This window comes from Ranitomeya imitator, chromosome 2 (assembly GCF_032444005.1).
Source record: "Ranitomeya imitator isolate aRanImi1 chromosome 2, aRanImi1.pri, whole genome shotgun sequence".
Taxonomy (NCBI): Eukaryota; Metazoa; Chordata; class Amphibia; order Anura; family Dendrobatidae; genus Ranitomeya; species Ranitomeya imitator.
In genome coordinates this window covers 812,652,387-812,677,914 of record NC_091283.1, presented here as the reverse complement: position 1 = coordinate 812,677,914, position 25,528 = coordinate 812,652,387, and the positions used below count along the sequence as shown (strand labels likewise).

Here is a 25,528-nt window from a genome sequence, read left to right as displayed (position 1 = left end):
TGGTGCAAGCAATTATCTTCTTAAATCACATGTGTAGTGACAGGACGCCCACCTATGTGCAATGTAAGTGTGACATGGTCTGTCAGTATATACACTTTACCTTTTCTGAAAGGCCACAGAGGCTGCAACACCATTAACAAGAGGCACCACTAACCAAATACCAAGAAGACTGAGGAGATCTCCAAACAACACCATGAAGACCAAGGAGATCTCCAAACAACACCATGAAGACCAAGGAGATCTCCAAACACCATGAAGACCAAGGAGATCTCCAAACACCATGAAGACCAAGGAGATCTCCAAACAAGCCAGGGACAAAGTTGTTAAGAAGTACAAGTCAGGGTTGGGCTATGAAAAAAATATCAAAATCTCTGATCTCCAGGAACACCATCAAATCCATTATCAGAAATGGAAAGAACATGGTACCACAACAAACCTGCCAAGAGAGGGTTGCCCAACAAAACCCTCATCCCAGGCAAGGAGGGCATTAATCAGAGAGGCAACACAGAGACCAAAGGTAACCCTGAAGAAGCTGCAGAATTCCCAAGCAGAGACTGAAGTATGTGTCCATACGAGAGAGAGAGGGCAGAAAAAAAGCCTTTACCTACACACAAAAATTGTCAAGATCGCTTTGAGTTTGCCAAAAGACATGTGGGAGACTCCCCAAATGTGTGGTGGAAGGTGCTGCAGTCAGATGAGACCAAAATTGAACTTTTTGGACACCAAGGTAAATGCTATGTCTGGCGTCAAACCAACACATCTCATCACCCCAAGAACACCATCCCCACAGTGAAACATGGTAGTGGCAGCATTATGCTGTGGGGATGTTATTTGGCAGCAGGGACAGGGAAAATGGTCGAGGGGAAGATGGATGGTGTGAAATACAGGGATATTCTTGAGCAAAACCTGTTTCGGTCTGTCAGTGATTTGAGATTGGGACGGAGGTTCACCTTCCAACAAGACAATTACCCAAAGCCTACTGCTAAAGCAACATTTGAGTGGTTTAAGGGGACACATGTAAATGTTTTGGAGTGGCCTAGTCAAAGCCCAGACATTAATCAATTGAGAATCTGTGGTCAAACTTTAAGATTTCTGTTCACCAAAGGGAACCATCTACTGTAACTTGAAGGAGACAGAGCAGTTTTGCTTTGAGGAAGGGGCAAAAATCCCAGTGGCAAGATGTGGAAAGCCCAGAGACTTATCCAAAATGACTTGCAGCTGTAATTGCCGCAAAAGGAGGCTCTACAAAGTACTGACCTTAGGGGCGTGAATATTTAGGCACACTGAAGTTTTTGGTTATTTTGTCCTATTTGTTGTTTGCTTCACAAGAAAAAGAAAACCAAATGTTCACAGTTGTAGACAATTTCTTTCCATGAATTGATGCAAAAGCTAAAAAAAAAAACCTGTGAAATTCCAGCTCGAGAGGTGGCAAAACATGAAAAATTCCAAGGGGTGAATACTTTCGCAAACCACTGTACATCAGGCAGGCTGGGCTCTTCTACATCAGTATGAGCAAGGTGATCTGTGGTAATCGTGAGCACGTCTGTCTGATTTCCCATTTTCTTTCTGTTCGGCGTAATTGCCGTTACTTTACTCCGTCTTCCAACATCTTAGTCACTCACTGCTGTTAAATCCTCGCTGGGAGACGTTTAATTAACAGGAATGGTGCCTATTAAATAGCAGCAGGGCTTGTTAAATGATGAAATTAAATAAGATTATGGCATTATTCTCGCGCCCCTGTGTAATGGCTTTCTGTAAATTACACAACTGCCAAAACATGTACGGTTGTTTGCTAACTCTTAGGAGTGGCGGATGTGCACCGGGAGCATCGCACGTGTGCGCGGTGAGAGGAGGTCGGGGACTGTCGGCTCAGATTCCTTCTGGCTGACGAACCGTCTGTGAGCGGATTTCTTAAAAACAGCTTTTCATTGTGATTTCATGCATGCTGCCAAAACTCTGCAATATTCATAGGATCAGTGCAGCAGGATCGCACCCCCAGAGCTGAGCATCGGCCTGGAGATGCTTTATGTCTCTATTCTTTTCATCCTTTTACTGCAGTGCTGTAAAGCAAGGCAATGTCTGATGGGGTAAGGCAAGTAAATAATGTAAAAATAATAATGCACAATGCATTGTGTCTATTAAGTGTGTGTATTTGGGGCTAAAAATAATTTTTGCATTTTATTAAAATTTTTTGCACCTTTTGGCTTTGGTACCGTCACACAGTGGCATTTTGATCGCTACGAAGGCACGATTTGTGACGTTCCAGCGATCTCGCTGTGTCTGACATGCTCCTGCGATCAGGGACCCCGCTGAGAATCGTACGTCGTAGCAGATCGTTTGAAACTTTCTTTCGTCATCTAGTGTCCCGCTGTGGCAGAATGATCGCATGGTGTAACAAAGGTGTGCACGATATTGTATACGATGTGCGCATAGTAACCAACGGCTTCTACATCGCACATACGTCATGAAATTATCGCTCCAGCGTCGTACATTGCAAAGTGTGACAGCAGTCTACGACGCTGGAGCGATATTTTTACGATGCTGGAGCGTCACGGATCGTACCGTCGTAGCGATCAAAATGCCACTGTGTGACGGTACCCTTACACGCTCTTTGTTTCCAGGCAGATTCAACTTAAAGTACCTTCACACATAACGATATCGTTAACGATATCGTTGCTTTTTGTGACGTAGCAACGATATCGTTAAGGAAATCGTTATGTGTGACAGCGACCAACGATCAGGCCCCTGCTGGGAGATCGTTGGTCGCTGAGGAAAGTCCAGAACTTTATTTCGTCGCTGGACTTCCCGCTGACATCGCTGGATCGGCGTGTGTGACGCCGATTCAGTGATGTCTTCACTGGTAACCAGGGTAAACATCGGGTTACTAAGCGCAGGGCCGCGCTTAGTAACCCGATGTTTACCATGGTTACCAGCGTAAACGTTAAAAAAACAAACAGTACATACTTACCTTCAGCTGTCTGTCGCCGCTGTCTGTCCCCGGCGCTCTGCTTTCCTGCACTGGCTGTGAGCGCCGGCCAGCCGGAAAGCACAGCGGTGACGTCACCGCTCTGCTTTCCAGCCGCTGTGCTCAGTCAGTGCAGGAAAGCAGAGCGCCGGGGACAGACAGCGGAAGGTAAGTGTGTAGTGTTTGTTTTTTTTACTTTTACGATGGTAACCAGGGTAAACATCGGGTTACTAAGCGCGGCCCTGCGCTTAGTAACTAGATGTTTACCCTGGTTACCGGCATCGTTGGTCGCTGGAGAGCGGTCTGTGTGACAGCTCTCCAGCGACCAAACAGCGACGCTGCAGTGATCGACATCGTTGTCGGTATCGCTGCAGCGTCGCTTAGTGTGACGGTACCTTAAGTCAGAAGGCTGTGTATTTACCTTCTGGACTCCACCCTAGGGTGGAGATATGATAACCAGCCTCCCACCCACTCTTCAGCTGTTCACTAAACCTAGCACTTAACATGGCTGATTAACCCCTCTCAGCACTTAGTGTGCTGGAGCATTTCCCTAGCTTCATATCACTGAAGCTAATAACCTCAATGATACATATCTCCCCTCCGGTACTTTCCCAGTGACTTTGTTACAATACCCTTATACACCCTAAACATAACCAAAAAACTAACAGGTTATAAGAGGGTTGCAGCTTGTGAATGTAGACACAAGTGTGACACAGTTACTACTCACAGACAAGTTGTGAGGCAGAGAAGTCCGATATTCTGGGATCAGTTCCAAGAGAGCACGTAGAAAACCAAAGGAAAATACAAAAGCGTAAGTCAGGTCACGGTCTGGGGTCAAGTTGCCAGGAGATAGAGGATCAAAGAAAAAGAAAAAAAACTAAGGGATAGTCAAAACACGGTCCAGTGGTCGGCCAGCGGAAGAGCAGAACTCAGAGCAACAGAATCCGGCTAACACCAGCAAGCACAAACTATGTCTATCCGTGATCAGAGGCAAACCGCTCAGTTAAATAGCTTGGGCAATTTCCAGAACACAGAACACCTGGAGAATGTCCCGCACCTCCCAGTCTCAGATTAGACAGCCAAGCTATCAAAGCACAGACAACTCGGCATTACCCAGTTTCCATAGGGCAGCAAAACAATAATTCACCGAGAGGAGTAATCGTGACAGTACCCCTTCTTTTAGGGGGGCCACTGGACCCCAAGGTTTCCCAGGAAACTTGCGATGGAAGGCCCTGACCAAACGATCAGCATTTACAGCTCGAGCAGGGACCCAGGATCTCTCCTTAGGTCCATAACCTCTCCAATGAATGAGGTACTGGAGGGAATTGCGGACTTTCCGAGAATCAACAATCTTTTGCACTTCAAACTCTAAACTGTCATTAACAGAAACCAGTGGAGGCAGAGATGAAGGAGTTAAAACCCAAGGGACAGCCTCTGTTAAAAGTGTTTTATGGAATACATTTGGAATGCGAAAAGATGGAGGGAGTTTTAATCTGAAAGCCACCGGGTTCGATGATGGCACGTTCAATTTAATACTTTTGGAATATACCCAGACCTCATCGTCAACCTTAAATATAAGGCCTTCCGTTTCTGGCAACGCTGAGCCACCCCAATATTCTTCTGAACCTCCCTCCCGACATCCCCAAGTTTCTCTATGGCAACCGCTACTTTAGGACAACCAAAATTCATCCTCGAAAAATGGGGATGAAAACCATAATTACAAAAAAAGTTGAGGTTCTAGTAGACTGGTTAACCTGACTGTTAAAGACAAACTCAGCATAATCTTTATTTATATAGCACCAACATATTCCGCAGCGCTTTACAGTTTAAGGCTGCCGTCACACTATCAGTATTTGGTCAGTATTTTACATCAGTATTTGTAAGCCAAAACCAGGAGTGGAACAATTAGAGGAAAAGTATAATAGAAACACGTCACCACTTCTGTATTTATCACCCACTCCTGGTTTTGGCTTTCAAATACTGATGTAAAATACTGAACGTGTGAAGGCAGCCTAAGAATGAGGACCAATCCTCCTGCTGAGCCGCAACAAAATATCTTAAAATTTGTTCCAACAATTGATTTGTCCTCTCCGTCTGACCATTGGTTTCAGGATGGTAAGCAGAGGAAAAGGACAAGTCAATCAATTACTTACAAAACGCTTTCCTGAATTTGGAGACAAGCTGCACCTTCCTATGTTCAAAAGAATGCCATGGAATCTCACCACATGATTGATAACAACCTGGAAAGCTTTAGGTAACCCCGATGACCAGTTCAAAAGGACCAATCTACATAAAAATAGTACGTCTGTAAACATCATCTTGTCCCGCATTAAACAAGCTGCCATACAGCATAAAAAAGTTATAGCTCTCAGAAAAAAAGCGATGCAAAAATAATTATTTTTTCTATAAAAAAAAATGTATTGTGTAAAAGTACCAAAACATAAAAAAACATAAATGAGGCATCACTGGAATCATACTGACCAGAAGAATAAAGCTGCCTTAGCAACTTTACTATACGCGGAACAGCATAATTTCCCCCCCCAAAAAAATAAAAAATAAAAAATTCCAGAATTGCTGGTTTTTGTTCATTCTGCCTCCCAAGAATAGGAATAAAAAGCGATCAAAAAATGACATGTGCCCATTTTTGGGGCAATAAAAATGCTAACTTGTAAGAGTATGTGCACATGTTGCAGATTTCCTTCCGCGCAGAAACGTTGCAGATCCACAAGTGATTTACAGTACAATGTAAATCAATGGCAAAAAAAATGCTGTGCTAATGGTGTGGAAAATTCCGCACAGAAAACGCAGCGGACTAAAAAAAGGACCATGTCAATTCTTTGTGCGGATCTGCAGCATTTCTGCACCCATTCCGTAATAGAAATCCGCAGGGGTAAAAACGCATGAAATCCGCACAGAATCCGCAACAAAAAACGCACAATCCGCAAAAAATGCGCAGATTTTGACCTGCGTTTTCTGCCAAGAGATGCAGAATCCGCACAGAAAATTCCACAGGCAAATCCGCAACGTGTGCACATAGCCTAACGCAAAAAAAAAGCTATCACATGACTCTGTTGGCTGAAATATGGAAAAATTATAGCTGTCTAAATATGGCGATGCAAAAACAATTTTTTGCAATAAGAAGCATCTTTCAGTGTGTGACAGCAGTCAAACATAAAAACCCGATATAAATCTTGTATCGCTGTAACTGAACCGACTTGAAGAATAAAGTAATCTAATCACTTATACAGCGTAAAAAATAAATAAAACCAATTCTTCACCTACTACTTTTTCAATTCTACCTCCCAAAGATCGCAGTGAGGCTCGGCTCACATTTATCCTGCGCTCTGCACTGAGCACTTACACCGAGTTTCCGTGTATATCTCTGAAATACGTGATTCAGATAGAACCCCCCGGTGGAATATCCCCTATAACAAGATAGATGGAGGCACTGTGCATGCCGTCTGACCTGCGATCCGCTGATGTTCGTCATTTTAGGCGTGCATAAAAGTGCAGTTGTCCAGTTTTGTGCACCTCTGAAGAGGACAACGCTGATCAGAGGCCAGACGGAGTCCAGAGTAACTCTGCTGCGTCATTATAGTGAATGGATCCCTTGGGGGTTTCATCTGGATCACATCACTCGGAGATTTAGATTGAAACCCCAATGTAAGTGCTCAGCGTAGAGTGCCGGATAACTGTGATCCCAAATGTTATGTAAAATGTTCCCAATAAAAGCTTCAACTCAATCAATAAAAAAAGTCCCCACTCAGTTCTGTCATCTGTTAATGGAAAAACAGGGAGCTTCCACGTTACTGGTGGTACAAAGTCTCTGGAAAAGCTCTATAGCTCCTTGTCCCCCCAAAAGAAATTCAGCAAATTCTGCGCTCCCAAATCCAAATACCCCTCCCTTCTGAGCCCCAGTGTGCCTAAACCATATACAGCATCCACATGTTTGGCATTTCTGTAGTGATGAGAGCCTGCATAACTTATGGGTGCATGTCTCCAGAAGCATGAGCTGAGCATAACAAACTGGTCACTGCAACGTACTGGTAACTACAACGGCAGTTTGCAATTTTCACTCAGTAACATCTACTGCTGCTTGTTTCTGGAAATCATCCATGGAGTCAAAATTGTCACTACACCTGTAGATAAATTTCCAAAGAGGTATAATTTCCAAAATGGGGTCACTTGAGGGATTCTGCTCATCTAGCACTTATGGGCTCTGTATATGGAGTCCGCAAACTATTCTAGCTAAATCTGCCCTACAGGTGGAAAATAGCGCTACGTCCCTCTCGAGTCTCGGGTTATTTCCACATTCAGCAGAAATTGTGGGACAAATTTTGGTGTCATTTTTTTACACTTTCCCCAGTGTGAAACTGTAAAATCCGGGGCTAAAACAAAATTTTGGTGGTAAAAATGGAATTATTATTTTTTCACTGCCCAATGGTATAAAATTCTGTGACATACCTATAGTGTCAATATGATCACTGCACCCATGGATAAATTAATTCAGAGGTGTAGTTTGTAAAATGGGGTCACATATGGGGGTTCTGCTATTTTGGAACCTCTGGGGCTCTACCGGTGTGACATGGCACTCTCAAACTAGTTCAGCAAAATCTGGAGCTTCTTCCCTTCTGAGCTTTGCACCGTGCCTCAAAAGTAGTTTTCGACCAAATATGGGGTCCTTTTTCCCCTGTTAATCTTGTGAAAATAAAAAAAATTGGGGGCTAAAAGAACATTTTTGTGGGAACAAAATTTTTGTTTTTTACATATTTTCATGGCTCATCATTAACTTCTGTCACGCACATGGGGCTTCAAGGTGCTCACCATACATCTAGATAAGTTCCTTGAGGGGTCGAGTTTCCAAAATGGGGTCACTTGTGGGGGGGGGGGGGTTTCCACTGTTTAGGCACATCAGGTGCTCTCCAAAAGCAACATGACACCTGCAGAACATTCCATCAAAATCTGCGTTCCAAAACGACACACTATCCTTTCTGAGCCCTGCCGTGCACCCAAACAGAAGTTACCCCCCACATATAGGTTATCTGCGTACTTAGGAGAAATTGCACAACAAGTTTTGGAGTTCATTCAGTCCTGCTACCCTTTTAAAAATAAAAAATGTGGGGCTAAAAAACATTTTTGTGGGGAAAATGTGATTTTTTTTAAATTTTTTTTATTTTTTTATTTTTTTTTACATTTTTTCAACGCTCAACTTTATAAACTTTTATGAAGCACCTGGGGGTTTAAAATACTTACCACACAGCTAGATAAGTTCCTTGAGTGGTATAGTTTCTAAAATGGGGTCACTTGTGGGGGTTTCCTCTCTTTAGGCACATCAGGAGCTCTCCAAGCTTGACATGGTGTCTTCTAATGATTGTAGCAAAAAAATAAATCTTACAAAACAAAGTTGAAGCAGAAAACACATTACTCATTCATAGTTTTAGTAATATTAGTCATTAATTACCACTTAACATTGACATACTTGTGGGAATTACAAGTTGCAGTGGTGGCACTGGGTTGATATATGGCCAAATTCCCCAACATCACTGACCACCATATTTTCTTCTCTTTATAGGGTACTTAAACATTAGGAATGATGAAGATCCCTCGGAAATCTAGTGACGTCTATAGTCCTGAGTCCTCCAGCACAGATGACACCCCTGAATATACCTGCTGTCTTCCATGTTCTCACATCAACCATCATCGCTGGTTTTAGGTGCTACCATCTCAGGAGAGGTCCATGCAGCAACGTGGACTTGGCAGTGACTTATGCTACATACTAACACTCCACCAGAGGGATGCCACCACCCAGGAGCAACATGTGGAGCTTCTGGAGGAACTTTGGCAGGAGAACCTTGTGCAGTTTGCTTTTGGCTTTCATTATTACTGTATTGGTGGTTGCATCGTATGCTCTGTCTGGAGGTAGATCAGATCTAATCCAGGCGCTCTCTGCATCCTTCTCGAGAGACTTTGCTTTCACCACCAACCAGTCTGCAACAGAAAGACCAAAGGAGACCATGCAATCAATTAAAGGCTGTAGCTTCAGTGCCCCTCAGGTAGAGAAATCCTATCTGGATAAAGGGGAGATCCAACTAACATCACGGCGAATCCCAACCATAACCGAACTGGAGCAAGATGAACCTCATGTAAGTGTCCCGGAGGAGTCCTCCAGCCTGAGCTGCTACATCACGCATGTCAGACATCACACTTAATCTAGCAGAGCTATTAGGGCTCATTCAGATGTCTGGTTTTCTTATACGAGTGATATTCATGGATATCATTCGTGATTCGCGGAAATACGTGAAGACATGACCGATGGTGCTGTACATGAGAAAGGGGTTACATACAGGGTTATAGATATCATTAACAGTAAACCAATTTAGAATGACAGACTGGTACAGAGGGGGAGGACCCTGTCCTTGCGGACTTACATTCTTTGAGATAATGGGGAAGAGACAGGAGGTCGGGGTGCTGCAGCACTGGTGGTGGTGAGGCAGCAGCTCTGGTGGTTGGTGAGGCAGCAGCTTGGGTGGTTGGTGAGGGGGCAGCTCTGGTGGTTGGTGAGGCGGCAGCTCTGGTAGTTGGTGAGGCGGCAGCTCTGGTAGTTGGTGAGGCGGCAGCTCTGGTAGTTGGTGAGGCGGCAGCTCAGGTGGTGGTGAGGTGGCAGCTCGGGTAGTTGGTGAGTCTGCAGGTCGGGTGGTGGTGAGGTGGCAGCTCTGGTGGTTGGTGAGGCGGCAGCTCTGGTAGTTGGTGAGGCGGCAGCTCAGGTGGTGGTGAGGTGGCAGCTCGGGTAGTTGGTGAGTCTGCAGGTCGGGTGGTGGTGAGGTGGCAGCTCTGGTGGTTGGTGAGGTGGCAGCTCTGGTGGTTGGTGAGGCGGCAGCTCTGGTAGTTGGTGAGGCGGCAGCTCAGGTGGTGGTGAGGTGGCAGCTCGGGTAGTTGGTGAGTCTGCAGGTCGGGTGGTGGTGAGGTGGCAGCTCGGGTGGTGGTGAGGTGGCAGAATGGTTATTGCAGGCTGTAGGCTTTCTTGAAGAGATGGGTTTTCAGGTTCCGTCTGAAGGATCCGAAGGTGGTGGATAGTCGGATGTGTTGAGGTGTGGAATTCCAGAGGATGGGGGATATTAAGGAGAAATCTTGGAGGCGGTTGCGTGAGCCGCGAATAAGTGTGGAGGAGAGTAGGAGGTCTTGGGAGGATCGGAGATTACGTGAGGGAAGATAGTGGGAGATTAGTTCAGAGATATAGGGAGGGGACAGGTTGTGGATGGCTTTGTAGATCAGTGTTGGTATTTTGAACTGGATTCGTTGGGGAATTGGGAGCCAGTGGAGGGATTTGCAGAGGGGAGAAGCAGGTGAGTAGCGAGGAGAGAGGTGGATAAGCCGAGCAGCAGAGTTGAGGACAGACTGGAGTGGTGTAAGAGAGTTAGCGGGGAGGCCACAGAGGAGGTTGTTGCAGTAGTCGAGGCGGGAGATGATGAGGGCATGCACAAGAGTTTTAGTAGATTGTGGGCTGAGGAAGGAACGGATTCTGGCAATATTTTTGAGTTGTAGGTGACAGGAGGAGGCAAGAGTTTGGACGTGCGGTTTGAGGGACGGCAGAGTCGAGAGTTACCCCGAGGCAGCGGATTTCAGGTGCTGGAGAGAGCGTGATGCCGTTTACCATAATAGATGGATCAGGTAGGGGGGATACGCAAGATGGGGGAAAGCTAATGAGTTCGGTTTTGTCTACATTGAGTTTTAGGAAGCGAGAGTTGAAGGAGGAGGATATGGCTGACAGACACTTCGGGATTCTGGACAGCAGAGAGGTGACATCTGGGCCAGAGAGGTAGATCTGAGTGTCGTCCGCATACAAGTGGTACTGGAAGCCATTGGACTTTATGAGTTGTCTTAGGCCAAGGGTATAGATGGAAAAAATTAGGGGCCCTAGGACAGAGCCTTGAGGGACTCCAACAGAGCGAGGGCGGGATGAGGGTGACCGGTCAATAACTTTAGAAACTTTTAGAAAACTTCTCACAATGTTTTGATATTCGTCATCATTTTTTTTTGTTTTCTTCCTTTAGCTGTTCTCGGTGATACCGCATCATTTCCTCCGCTCGTGTCGCAGTCCTTGCTGGTACCAAAACTACAGCGGAAATGACAGCAGCGATCCCTATGGGACCAACGCCTATTCTTTATACGCCAAGCGTTTACACAACATATTTGAGGACATGAAGCGAAGGTTCTGGTCGCATCTCACAGTGAGAGAAGGACGTTATTACAGGCTGCGGTGTTTGCCACACTTTTACATCATCGGACAGCCCAAGTGCGGCACTACTGATCTGTACGACCGCCTGCGTCTCCACCCGAACGTCCACTTCTCGGTTATCAAGGAGCCGCACTGGTGGACGCGGAAACGCTTTGGTGAGATAAAAGCTCTTATTGAGAAAGTGTCAGATACGTTTCCTAACACACAGGAAGAAACATGTCATGTTTTATCAGTGATTTTCCAGTTTGACAACCACTGAAGGCAGCCAAGACCATGTCCAGGAGGGGGTTGTCAGCCAGCTTCTCGCTGACTCTTGGATTGGGAGTACATATGTAACATGGTGGATTTCAGTAAAGCCTCTATGAGAAGACCGCGTCCCTATCCAGGACAGATTGTTAGTCCCACCATATATCATGCATACTGCCCATCTTCTTTAAAAAGACCACTGCCCAAGAAGACCACTTTTTAATACAATTTTGGGTGGTCAAAGAGGTTTCAGTGTACTTATATTGATCTTAATCCACAACTGGCAGTATTAGTTCTCGTGCAGATGAGAGAATCAGCTCGATTATGCCAATGACACTCGGATCAAACTCTGATCAGAGTTTCAGCATAGTCCTATTCGATCTTCTCAGATGAGGAGAAGATGGAGAACAAAACGTCTCCATCTTCTCCATTGTGTCAGTGTGCAGAAATCAGACTGCTCTCAGATGTCATCCGAGTGCAGTCCGCTGTTTTCCACCGACCCGCTGACTTGCATGGCCGAATGTGATACGAATATCAGATCAAACTTGGACATGCTGCGATTTTTTTTTTTTTTTGTCCCCAGACAGACTCGGTCCAAAAATAAAAATTGGACATGTGCAAGGCACCATGGAATAACTTTGGTCCGGGTTCGACCCGATGTAATGTAGGATCGCATTCGGACCAATAATGCAGCCGTCTGAAAATGCCCACAGAGGCCTAAGCTGTATTCACAATTCTGCAGGCTTCAGAGCTGAAATCACTAAACATGTCATTTTCTACAGGGCTCAAGTTAATACAGAATCTTCCAGGGCTTCTTCTGAAACCAAATCTTGGTGGACTTTAAGGCATTCTTGTTCCTGACAGGAGGTCCAATGGAGCCCATGCTTCATCTTCATCATGGAAGACATGATGTTGTTTCATAGCATTCCCTGATACTTGATTAAATCAATTTTACTTTCACGCACTACAAGTTTCCAGTAACAGAGGAAGAAAAGTAGCTCCAGGGTATCACCAAGCCACTAAGATGCTTTACTGAAGGCATCAATGAGCCATTGCCATGCTTTACTGAAGGCATCACTCAGCCACTGCCATGCTTTACTGTAGGCATCAATGAGCCACTGCCATGCTTTACTGTAGGCATCAATGAGCCATTGCCATGCTTTACTGTAGGCATCAATGAGCCATTGCCATGCTTTACTGTAGGCATCAATGAGCCATTGCCATGCTTTACTGTAAGCATCACTCAGCCACTGCCATGCTTTACTGTAAGCATCACTCAGCCACTGCCATGCTTTACTGTAAGCATCACTCAGCCACTGCCATGCTTTACTGTAAGCATCACTCAGCCACTGCCATGCTTTACTGTAGGCATCAATGAGCCATTGCCATGCTTTACTGTAGGCATCAATGAGCCACTGCCATGCTTTACTGTAGGCATCAATGAGCCACTGCCATGATTTACTGTAGGCATCACTAAACCACTCCTATGCTTTACCGTAGGCATCAATGAGCCAGTGCCATGCTTTACTGTAGGCATCAATGAGCCACTGCCATGCTTTACTGTAGGTATCACTGAGCCATTGCCATGCTTTACTGTAGGCATCAGTGAGCCATTACCATGCTTTACTGTAGGCATCACTGAGCCATTGCCATGCTTTACTATAGGCATCACTGAGCCACTGCCATGCTTTACTGTAGGCATCACTGAGCCACTGCCATGCTTTACTGTAGGCATCAATGAGCCACTGCCATGCTTTACTGTAGGTATCACTGAGCCATTGCCATGCTTTACTGTAGGCATCACTCAGCCATTGCCATGCTTTACTGTAGGCATCACTCAGCCATTGCCATGCTTTACTGTAGGCATCACTCAGCCATTACCATGCTTTACTGTAGGCATCACTGAGCCATTGCCATGCTTTACTATAGGCATCACTGAGCCACTGCCATGCTTTACTCTAGGCATCAATAAGCCAGTGCCATGCTTTACTGTAGGCATCACTGAGCCATTGCCATGCTTTACTGTAGGCATCAATGAGCCACTGCCATGATTTACTGTAGGCATCACTAAACCACTGCCATGTTTTACTGTAGGCATCAATAAACCATTGCCATGCTTTACTGTAGGCATCACTCAGCCATTACCATGCTTTACTGTAGGCATCACTGAGCCATTGCCATGCTTTACTATAGGCATCACTGAGCCACTGCCATGCTTTACTCTAGGCATCAATAAGCCAGTGCCATGCTTTACTGTAGGCATCACTGAGCCACTGCCATGCTTTACTGTAGGCATCAATGAGCCACTGCCATGATTAACTGTAGGCATCACTAAACCACTGCCATGCTTTACTGTAGGCATCACTGAGCCACTGCCATGCTTTACTGTAGGCATCACTCAGCCATTGCCATGCTTTACTGTAGGCATCACTCAGCCATTGCCATGCTTTACTGTAGGAACCAATGAGCCACTGCCATGCTTTACTGTAGGCATCACTCAGCCATTGCCATGCTTTACTGTAGGAACCAATGAGCCATTGCCATGCTTTACTGTAGGCATCACTCAGCCATTGCCATGCTTTACTGTAGGCATCACTCAGCCATTGCCATGCTTTACTGTAGGCATCACTCAGCCATTGCCATGCTTTACTGTAGGCATCACTCAGCCATTACCATGCTTTACTGTAGGCATCACTGAGCCATTGCCATGCTTTACTATAGGCATCACTGAGCCACTGCCATGCTTTACTCTAGGCATCAATAAGCCAGTGCCATGCTTTACTGTAGGCATCACTGAGCCATTGCCATGCTTTACTGTAGGCATCAATGAGCCACTGCCATGATTTACTGTAGGCATCACTAAACCACTGCCATGTTTTACTGTAGGCATCAATAAACCATTGCCATGCTTTACTGTAGGCATCACTCAGTCATTGCCATGCTTTACTGTAGGCATCACTGAGCCACTGCCATGCTTTACTGTAGGCATCAATGAGCCACTGCCATGATTAACTGTAGGCATCACTAAACCACTGCCATGCTTTACTGTAGGCATCACTGAGCCACTGCCATGCTTTACTGTAGGCATCACTCAGCCATTGCCATGCTTTACTGTAGGCATCACTCAGCCATTGCCATGCTTTACTGTAGGAACCAATGCGCCACTGCCATGCTTTACTGTAGGCATCACTCAGCCATTGCCATGCTTTACTGTAGGAACCAATGAGCCATTGCCATGCTTTACTGTAGGCATCACTCAGCCATTGCCATGCTTTACTGTAGGCATCACTCAGCCATTGCCATGCTTTACTGTAGGAACCAATGAGCCATTGCCATGCTTTACTGTAGGCATCACTCAGCCATTGCCATGCTTTAGTATAGACATCAATGAGCCACTGCCATGCTTTACTGTGCTTCATGCATGAATATGGCAAGCCTGAAAAGGTTATGAACGGGTGGCATATTTATTATTTTAATTGTTTTTAGTGCCCTTTAAAACCTTCTGTCATGTCTTAGCTGCTTATGCCTTTATTTTAACACAGTCCTTGGAGTATTTCTGTATGATACTTTTGGTCTATATCTTCAGGAGTAGCCATAAATGTCTGATTGGTGGGAGTTCCTCTGAGACCCTCATACAATGGGAGATTGAGCCCACCTGACCCCTCAGCCCTGAGAGGAGAGACTTGTGCCATCACTTATAGTATATATTGCTCGCATGGCATCCATATTGTAGATGGGAATACCCTTTTTGTCATGTCCTTTGATTTGGTGGCTCTTGATTTTAGAAAACGTTGTGCACCTCTTCTCCTACAAAGTGTAGATCCGGAAGAGACGTCTCGCCCAGTGTTGATAGAATTCCCTGACATTACAGAACGTCATTGTCACATATTTTCTGTTTTTAAGGAATTGTGAGATTAAAGGAGCCTTTCCACAAACCATATCCAGTAGAAGATTACTTGGACCTTTTTGACATGGCAGCCCAAAAAATCCAAGATTTTCACAGTGAAGACTTGCTGGCCGATTCAGGTCCGACGGATCAGATCCTCACAGGTAGGAGACTGCAGGAGACGTGGCGCAATGATGCTTGTGATCACTGCAATAATGATATATATATATATATAATGTTCTCCTATACATAGGAGAAGCCAGTGCGTCCACCATGTGGGACAACAGTGCCTGGTCTTACTTCTACGACAACGTCACCAACACGGAGCCGCCGGTGCTCATCCAGGACTTCATCCATGCCTTCCAGCCAAGAGCCAAGTTCATTGTCATCCTGCGGGACCCCGTGGAGAGGTTCAACAGTTCTTAATCCCATGTTACCTGGTGCAAAGTGTGATATTGTGTTATTATAAAAGCCATTATTCATTATAAACATCTCACATGCAAAACTTTTTATTTTTATTTTGGGACAATGTGTCTGTGTTCCAACAGTTATAAGTTGTTTAGACCAGAATAAACCTTTAATAACTGTGGCATTCCCTCATACGAAGAAATTTAAAACCTGTTAACACCAGACAGCCTGCTTGCTGATGGTTTCTACATTGCAATTCTATTGATTGGAAAGAAATATAATCACTTCTATTTTACAGATCTGCTGTTTTCCTTTTTTTTTCTTTTTTTTTCCATTTATTCATTTCTTTATGTTCTCGATATCCACTCCGTCAATACTTAAAGGCAATCTGTCAGCAGGTGTTTGCTGTGTAATCAGAGAGCAGCAGGATTTAGGGGAACAGAGCTTGATTCCGGCAATGTGTCACTTACTTGTTGTTTCAATAAAATCAGTGTTTTATCAGCAGGAGATTATCACTACAGGACTAGCTGCCTTGTCCCTCCTGGTCCAACCCCGCCCCCATCACTGCACAGTGTACACAGAAAGCAGCCAATCAGTGATGTGGGCGGGGTTATACACAGCTCAGCATTCTGAGCTCTGCTAGTTCTGCAGCAGAGACAACTGTGATTCTATCACAACTGCTGCACTCAGTAAAGTAAGTGATATATCACTGGAATCAGGGTCTCTTCCCCTACGTCAAGCTGCTGTCAGATTATATAGCAAAAACCTGCTGACAGATTTCCTTGAATTTGTGGGAAGGAAATACAGGTTCTGTTTAGAGGTTGCATTCTCTGCCAAGCAATAAAAATCATCCAAAAATTCTTCTAAACACAACTGGCCACCAAAGTTAATCATTTTCTTCTGTGAGATCATCACATTATGGTTGTCAGTGCAGTAGATCAGCAGCCAGATTTTCCTTCCGTGTCTCATCTGTATGACGTCCGATTTTTATACATCAGCACTGAATAAAATAGTTTGCTTTATTAATAATGACTTGAAGGCAACAACAGAAAAAGTTAAAGTACTAATGACTGCTGATTTACTGAACTGACAACCTCAGAGAAAAAAATAATAACGTTTGGCAGTCAGTTGTGTTTAGATGTATTTTTGGATGATTTTTATCACTTGGCCGAGATTTATCATCTATAAACAATTTAGATTTCCTTCCTCCAAATTATAGCAATCTATCAATGTTTTTTTTTTTTTTTTGCTATGTAATATGACAGCATCATGGTGTAGGGGCAGAGACCCTGATTCCAGTGATATATCACTTAGTTTACCTGGTGCAGCAGTTATGATAGAATCACAGTTTTCTCTGCTGCAGATCTATCGGAGCTCAGAATACTGAGCTGTGTATAACCCCGCCCACAGCAGAAAGCCGCCAATCAGTGGTGGGGGCGTGTTTGTCACGAGACACCTAGTCCTGTAGTGATAATTCCCTGCTGATAAAACACTGATTTTATTGAAACAACACCACATAGCCAACTAAGTGACATATTGCTGGAATCAGGGTCTCTGTCTCTGCATCGTGCCGCTTTCAAATTACATAAGAAAAGCCTGCTGTCAGATTCCCTTTGAATACTAATGGAGGTGATATCGACAATGTAAAGAAATTAACAAATATAGGCATTTAGTTGTGGAAAATTAACAAAACAGTAATACAGACATGTTTTTATTTCTTTTCATTCAATACAACTGCAAAGTGGAAACAGTCAGCAAGCAGGCTGTCTGGAGATAACAGGTCGTATTCCTTCTAATCTGGTTGGTTTTTGCAGTGTGAACGTAGCCTTATGGAGGGCTGCGGACCTCCCTTCTCCGCTGATTGTGCCGTTCTCTCTCCTCGCAGGCTTTATTCCGATTATTTGTACTTCGCTATTGCAAACAAGTCAGCGGAAGATTTTAACGACAAAGTGAACGAGTCTCTGCAGATGTTCGAGAGCTGCCTGCAGGCGTCCTCCCTGCGCTCCTGTGCCTACAATACCACCTTCAGCAACACGCTGCCGGTATGTGGAGCCCCCCAGAGACCCTCTGCGCACACATCCGAGCCCAGCCACATCTGTGTAATCAGTCCCTGGGGAGGACGACACATCTGCCGCTGCTTCCAGCCGCTCAGCGGAGCAGTGATGTTCCCTACATGTGAATTATAATATGGCATTAGTGTGAGAGTCGGGCTGCGCAGCTTGAGATTGGGAGTTTTTTCTTTTAGGATTTTTTTTGGCATTACTGCTTTGCTGTACCTGGCCGCGCTCTTCATGGCGGCATCCTCTCCAGTGCCGCATATTGGGGTACCCAGAAGAGGCCTTGGATAGGTTCTACGATAAGGTCCTTTTGTTTTGATGAAGTTTTTTTATTTTAAATTTATTTTGGACACATTTTTTGATAAACTTTTTTTCTTCAATTTTCTCTATCACTGATTATATTTTAAGAATATCAGAAGTCTCGAAATGTTCACACTGGTGACCAATCTTTAAAGGGGATTTCTAGTTTTGCAATACCCCTGTCCCCTGGATGCAGTTAAAAAAAAAAAAAGACACACTGTTTTACTCATCCTCCGGGTCCAGCATTGATTCTCCGCCACTGCTCCCGGAGTCTGCTGGGTGTAGTGGTGGAGACTCGCCACTGGACCCAGGGAGGGTGAGTACAACACAACTATATACAGTAGATAACACACAATCCACCATTCACAATAGCTGATGTCACAGCTCACCTCCTCCTCCTCCTCCTCCTGTACAATGACTGATAAGACCTCTATATTCAGTAGATAACACAGGACCCACCATTCACAATAGGTGATTATCACAGCTCACCTCCTCCTCCTGTACAATGACTGATAACATCTCTATATACAGCAGGTAACACAGGATCCACCATTCACAATAGGTGATATCACAGCTCACCTCCTCCTCCTACTGTACAATGACTGATAACACCTCTACATACAGTAGATAACACAGTATCCACCATTCACAATAGGTGATATCACAGCTCCCCTCCTCCTCCTGTACAATGACTGATAATACCTCTATATACAGCAGGTAACACAGTATCCACCATTCACAATAGGTGATGTCACAGCTCACCTCCTCCTCCTGTACAATGACTGATAAGACCTCTATATACAGTAGATAACACATGACCCACCATTCACAATAGGTGATTGTCATTGAACAGGAGGAGTGGGTGAGCTGTGACATCACCTATTTTGAATGGTGGGTCCTGTGTTATCTGCTGTATATAGAGGTGTTATCAGTCATTGTACAGGAGGAGGAGGTGAGCTGTGATATCACCTATTGTGAATGGTGGATCCTGTGTTATCTACTGTATATAGAGGTGTTATGAGTCATTGTACAGGAGGAGGAAGAGAGCTGTGACATCACCTATTGTGAATGGTGGGTCCTGTGTTATCTACTGTATATAGAGGTGTTATCAGTCATTGTACAGGAGGAGGAGGTGAGCTGCGACATCACCTATTGTGAATGAAGGGTCCTGTGTTATCCACTGTATATAGAGGTGTTATCAGTCATTGTAGAGGAGGAGGAGGTGAGCTGTGACATCACCTATTGTGAATGCTGGATCCTGTGTTATCCACTGTATATAGACGTGTTATCAGTCATTGTACAGGAGGAAGAGGTGAGCTGTGACATCACCTATTGTGAATGGTGGATCCTGTTGTGAATTCTGTTGTCAGGCTCCCTCCTGTGGTCATGAATGGTACTTCGGCTGGTTCTGTCCATGGACTTTCTCTGGTGCCTGTATTAGAGCACAGGAAGGATATGAGAAGAACTGACCGAGCCCCCGGAGGAGCCGGACGGTTCCTATACAGAGGTGGACGGCCCATTAATTACACCTCCCTTATAATCACCGGTAATGAAGCCCACCTCTTTCCCATCCTCGGCATTTTTTTTCTTACCAGATATGACTACTGTGTTAATGCAGTGTGCGCTGTAGGAAGACGTGTGAACCAGGGACCATCTCTGTCTTCATTTTACGCTACTTTATTTATATGGTCGTATTCGAGGACGTCCCTTCCCATCCAGCTGTTTTCAAAAAGTTGCAGGAGCTTGAATAAAAAAGCCAAAATTCACAAAATTTATGTGCAAAAAAATATCATTTTTTATTTAGTTTTAATACATTTTTGACACTTTGTTTTGTAAATCTAGATGTCACAATATTCAAATAATAAAAAAGAATTCTTAAAATGCCTACACATATTTCCTGGTTTTAACCGTAGGCTTTTCAGCAGTCTTATTATCATCACAGGCATGATTACAATAACCTCCATACAGAGCTGATCATTTATAATATAATATAGTTTTTTATTCTGTTTTTTTTTTTAATTATACCCTTGACACTTTGTTTTGTAAATTTAAATGTCACTATATTCAAAGAATAAAAAATCTCAAAAAATCCCAAAATCTTAAAATACTCACATTAATAGTACACATTAAATAGTAGAATCTCATACAGAAGTCAAAGAACTTCTCCCAGACTATTGTTTCCTGTTGGCTAAGTGGATAAATACTATAAAGATACGATCAGACAAGATTGTCACCACCATAATTATGTATAGAAAATGGAATTAAAACCCCTACGATCGAAAAATAAAAATAAATGTTTTTCTGGGTCACAGTGGTTACATGCTGCTGCCACTAGGGGGAGCTCTTTGCATTAACGTTCATATAGCTTCTTTGTCGGTTAATATGAGCTGTATAAATGAATGTGCAACAGCTCCCCCTGGTGGTGGTAAGTGGTACAAAATTCTGGTAAAAATGATTTATTACATTATTATTGCATTTTTTATTTTTTATAAAGTATTTTGTAGTAATAATGAAAAAGCTTTAGCTGTTCTTTATTACTCTGGAGCAGTTTTTTGTGTTTGTTTTTTAGCAATAATCTTACATTGATCTTGTCCTGTTTTCCCCAGGTACGTCTTCAGGTTGGTCTCTATGTGGTATATTTATGGGACTGGTTATCTGTGTTTGATCCGGATCAATTTCTCATACTCCGCCTGGAAGATCACGCAGCGAATATCACGCAGAGCATGAGGCTTGTGTACAGATTCCTAAATCTGGGTGAGTTCTGTGCTTGCTCTAGTATTAGGGTTGGGCATACCATGTGTGTGACCTGTGCAGCCGTATGGGGGACAAAAATGGCATAACTAATTAGAGGAAAAGACCCCAAATAGAAATACCAATCAAGGTATCTCCTCCAGCTAGTTCAGACCCCAGACCAACCCCTCCAACTAGCTCAGACCCCAGACCGTCTCCTCCATTTAGCTCAGACCCCAGGCCAACTCCTCCAACTAGCTCAGACCCCAGACCGTCTCCTCCAACTAGCTCAGACCCCAGACCATCTCCTCCAACTAGCTCAGACCCCAGACTGTCTCCTCCAACTAGCTCAGACCCCAGACCATGTCCTCCAACTAGCTCAGACCCCAGACCATGTCCTCCAACTAGCTCCATAATGAAAAAGAACCCAGCACTGAACTGATGCTTTAGTGCAATTTTAATCGTAGTAGTACCCAATAAACGTTTCGGTCCTAAACATGGACCTTCGTCAGTAACTACATGTGAAAACCAAAAAAAAAAAAAAAAAAAAAACAAGTGTAAACAAAAAATACAGAAAATAAAGTTACATACAAAATGAAGTATATACAAAGTATTTTGGAGAGAAAAGATAGCATCAATACAAAACTCTGGTCAACCGTATATGTAGAGTATATGCTGGGGAGAAAATAACCTGAATATCTAGGCTGAATATGTTCCACTCAGGTCAAATGCGAAAGAATAAACCAGAAAATGAAAGTGAAAGAGGAGGTACATACCGTACTAAAGAATAATAGGACAGACCCTAGGGTCATAGGGCACAAAGAGGCAGCGTCTGTAAGTGTAAGAAAGTCCCATAAAACATCCTATGGACCGATAGGCACTTCAGCCCCATATCACTTGTCCTATGTTGCCTGTATCTTACATTTCTTTCTCTACTTTCTCTTCGTGGCGCTTTCCTTAGCGCTATTACCAGTTTCATTTCCTGTCTGGACTGTTGTATTGCCTTATCCCTATGACAACGCGACGTCTTTTCCGGTCACCATACACAGGAACCCTCCATCTAGCTGCACACTGAGGTATTCCTCATAGCGCGTCGTCACTTCCGGTTTGCCGCCCAGCCGCTGATTGGCTGTTGGACATGGCCTGTCCCGCCCCTCTCTTTTGTAACGGCGGCTGCACTCACTTCTGATCAGACTAGCGGTGGACACCGCGTCTGACAGCACCACCATACAGCTCGGTCTCCTCAGGTAATACCCCTGCACTAGCGCTTGTCTCAGACCGGCTGCTTTTTCCGGTATGTAATCTCTTTTCATTATCCACCCACAGTACCGCTCCTATCTGATTCACTTACAAGGTATGATTTACCTTATATCCCCTGACACCTTTTTCCTATCGGTCCATAGGATGTTTTATGGGACTTTCTGACACTTACAGACGCTGCCTCTTTGTGCCCTATGACCCTATGGTCTGTCCTATTATTCTTTAGTACGGTATGTACCTCCTCTTTCACTTTCATTTTCTGGTTTATTCTTTCGCATTTGACCTGAGTGGAACATATTCAGCCTAGATATTCGGGTTATTTTCTCCCCAGCATATACTCTACATATACGGTTGACCAGAGTTTGTATTGATGCTATTTTCTTTCTCCAAAATACTTTGTATATACTTCATTTTGTATGTAACTTTATTTTCTGTATTTTTTGTTTACACTTGTGTTTTTTTTTTTTTGTTTTCACATGTAGTTACTGACGAAGGTCCATGTTTAGGACCGAAACGTTTATTGGGTACTACTACGATTAAAATTGCACTAAAGCATTAGTTGAGTGCTGGGTTCTTTTTCATTATAGTCTGTGAAGGTGTGGGAACCTAACCTAGCACCATCCTTTCCAGTAGTGCACACGGTATTTTTGTCTCCAACTAGCTCCGACCCCAGGCCATGTCTTCCAACTAGCTCAGACCCCAGACCATGTCCTCCAACTAGCTCAGACCCCAGACCGTCTCCTCCATTTAGCCCAGACCCCAGGCCAACTCCTCCAACTAGCTCAGAACCCAGACCGTCTCCTCCATTTAGCTCAGACCCCAGGCCAACTCCTCCAACTAGCTCAGACCCCAGGCCAACTCCTCCAACTAGCTCAGACCCCAAACCGTCTCCTCCATTTAGCTCAGACCCCAGGCCATCTCCTCCAACTAGCTCAGACCCCAGACCGTCTCCTCCAACTAGCCCAGACCCCAGGCCATCTCCTCCAACTAGCTCAGACCCCAGACTGTCTCCTCCAACTAGCTCAGACCCCAGACCATGTCTTCCAACTAGCTCAGACCCCAGACCATGTCCTCCAACTAGCTCCGACCCCAGGCCATGTCTTCCAACTAGCTCAGACCCCAGACCATGTCCTCCAACTAGCTCAGACCCCAGACCGTCTCCTCCATTTAGCCCAGACCCCAGGCCAACTCCTCCAACTAGCTCAGACCCCAGGCCGTCTCCTCCAACTAGCTCAGACCCCAGACCGTCTCCTCCAACTAGCTCAGACCCAAGGCCATCTCCTCCAACTAGCTCAGACCCCAGGCCGTCTCCGCCAACTAGCTCAGACCCCAGACCAACTCCTCCAACTAGCTCAGACCCCAGACCGTCTCCTCCAAGTAGCTCAGACCCCAGATCATGTCCTCCAACTAGCTCAGACCCCAGACCATGTCCGCCAACTAGCTCAGACCCCAGACCGTCTCCTCCAACTAGCTCAGACCCCAGACCGTCTCCTCCAACTAGCTCAGACCCCAGACCGTCTCCTCCAACTAGCTCAGACCCCAGACCGTCTCCTCCAACTAGCTCAGACCCCAGATCATGTCCTCCAACTAGCTCAGACCCCAGACTGTCTCCTCCAACTAGCTCAGACCCCAGATCATGTCCTCCAACTAGCTCAGACCCCAGACCGTCTCCTCCAACTAGCTCAGACCCCAGACCGTCTCCTCCAACTAGCTCAGACCCCAGAGAAGCTATAACAACTATTTCAGAGCTCGGACCGGTTCCCGCACTTCTCTCTCTGACACGTAGCCTTATTCTCCTCTACAGCGGCCTAGAATGTTGGGATTAGGGCAGACACCAGTGAGGAATGTTATTTTCATCTGCACGGCCTTGTTTGCTCTTGCCAAGATGAGCGCATGGACAATGCTGGATGAGAATGTAGGAGATCTGAAAATTGCATTTAATGATATTTTCATACTTGCAGGGCCCTTGAGTGGAGAACAGGAGGCCTCAGTAACGCACAAGCAAGCCTCAAACAGCCGCCGGCCTCAAGACTGCAGCTTGGGTCCTATGCTTCCTCCAACTAGACAGATTCTGATTGATTTCTATCGGCCCTACAACCGGGAGTTGTCTGAGCTGCTTGCAGACAGATCGTATTTGTGGGAGACGTAGCGAGACGATCCAATCAGTAACTGATGTATTGATTTTTGTACTCTGCTGCATGACTGGTTGCACGTATGGGGAAGCTCTGACATCTAGTGGCCTGATGTGGGAATTGCATGCATCAGATAGAAATGAGCAGCAGCCCCCTAGTGTTAACATGCTGGAATTGCAGTCAAAGAATTGTGCCAAAAATTGCCTATGTGGACAAACACTGATTGTAAAGGCTCATGTGCATCGTCAGTCTCCTTGTAAAGGTGTTACTACTTATTTAATTAACTTGGAAACATATGTTTGGCATAAATGCACTGAATACAAGGAATAAAGGAATACATCTGCACTTGTCAGAAAGAGCTCCTGGCAGAATGAAGCTATTCTTAACTCACAGATACTTATTTTTTCAGGCTTCACATGTGATTAAATTAATATTTAAATTATGTGCTGTGTTTATTTTATATTGAGCAGATTGGTTTGTGATCTCTGGATGGTTTGTACACAATGGCATTATTTCTTTCTGACTGTCCGCAGCATCCGTGAAAGATTGGTATATAAGACATCAGTGCTTAATTGTATAATTAATGCTCTTAGCATAAATACAAATGTAGTAACCCTCATCAGACAGCACAAAACTTTATTAACGTAGACATGTGTCCCGTTATCTGACAAGTTATGGATTGTTAAAGGAAACCTGTCATGTAAAATAATGCTATGAACCTGTGTATAGAGCGGTGACTGTAACCACACGCTGCACTGACTGACAGCCAGCTCTACAGTGTATCTGTTCGGTTACAGCCGCCACTCTTTATGCACAGAGTGGTGACTAAAACCATTTTGGCACCATTCCTATGACTGAAAGGATGAGCCTGCTGGGAGAAATAGAGTTCATTTCCTCCGGGCAGCAGGGCTCTCAGTGCAGCAGCCGTGCAGTGTCAGAACACCAGATTAACTCTATATCTGCAGGTTAATAGTGTTATTTTACATGGCAGATTCCCTTTAAATGTGTACAGGATCAGAAACCATAAACATACAGCAATACATAACTAGAACTACCAACAGTACAGAAATACAGCACCAGAACCACCGACAGTACATAAATACCACACCAGAACCACCGACAGTACAGAAATACAGCACCGTAACCACCGACAGTACAGAAATACCGCACCAGAACCACCGACAGTACAGAAATACCACACCAGAACCACCGACAGTACAGAAATACCGCACCAGAACCACCGACAGTACAGAAATACCGCACCAGAACCACCGACAGTACAGAAATACCGCACCAGAACCACCGACA

The 25,528-nt window shown here is 44.7% G+C and overlaps 1 protein-coding gene across 1 annotated transcript in view; it reads left to right on the top strand.

The window, feature by feature from the left end:
* Window positions 1-24,662, top strand: part of CHST15 (carbohydrate sulfotransferase 15) — a 53,290-nt gene extending 28,628 nt beyond the window's left edge. Inside the window, exons 2-8 of the mRNA XM_069753874.1 lie at window positions 8,538-9,108; window positions 11,017-11,356; window positions 15,351-15,497; window positions 15,587-15,743; window positions 17,627-17,783; window positions 20,705-20,852; window positions 24,050-24,662. Coding sequence (XP_069609975.1) covers window positions 8,761-9,108; window positions 11,017-11,356; window positions 15,351-15,497; window positions 15,587-15,743; window positions 17,627-17,783; window positions 20,705-20,852; window positions 24,050-24,237 — 1,485 coding nt within the window. The 5' untranslated portion in view covers window positions 8,538-8,760 and the 3' untranslated portion in view covers window positions 24,238-24,662. The remainder of the gene's footprint in view (window positions 1-8,537; window positions 9,109-11,016; window positions 11,357-15,350; window positions 15,498-15,586; window positions 15,744-17,626; window positions 17,784-20,704; window positions 20,853-24,049) is intronic.
* Window positions 24,663-25,528: the final 866 nt, after the last annotated feature.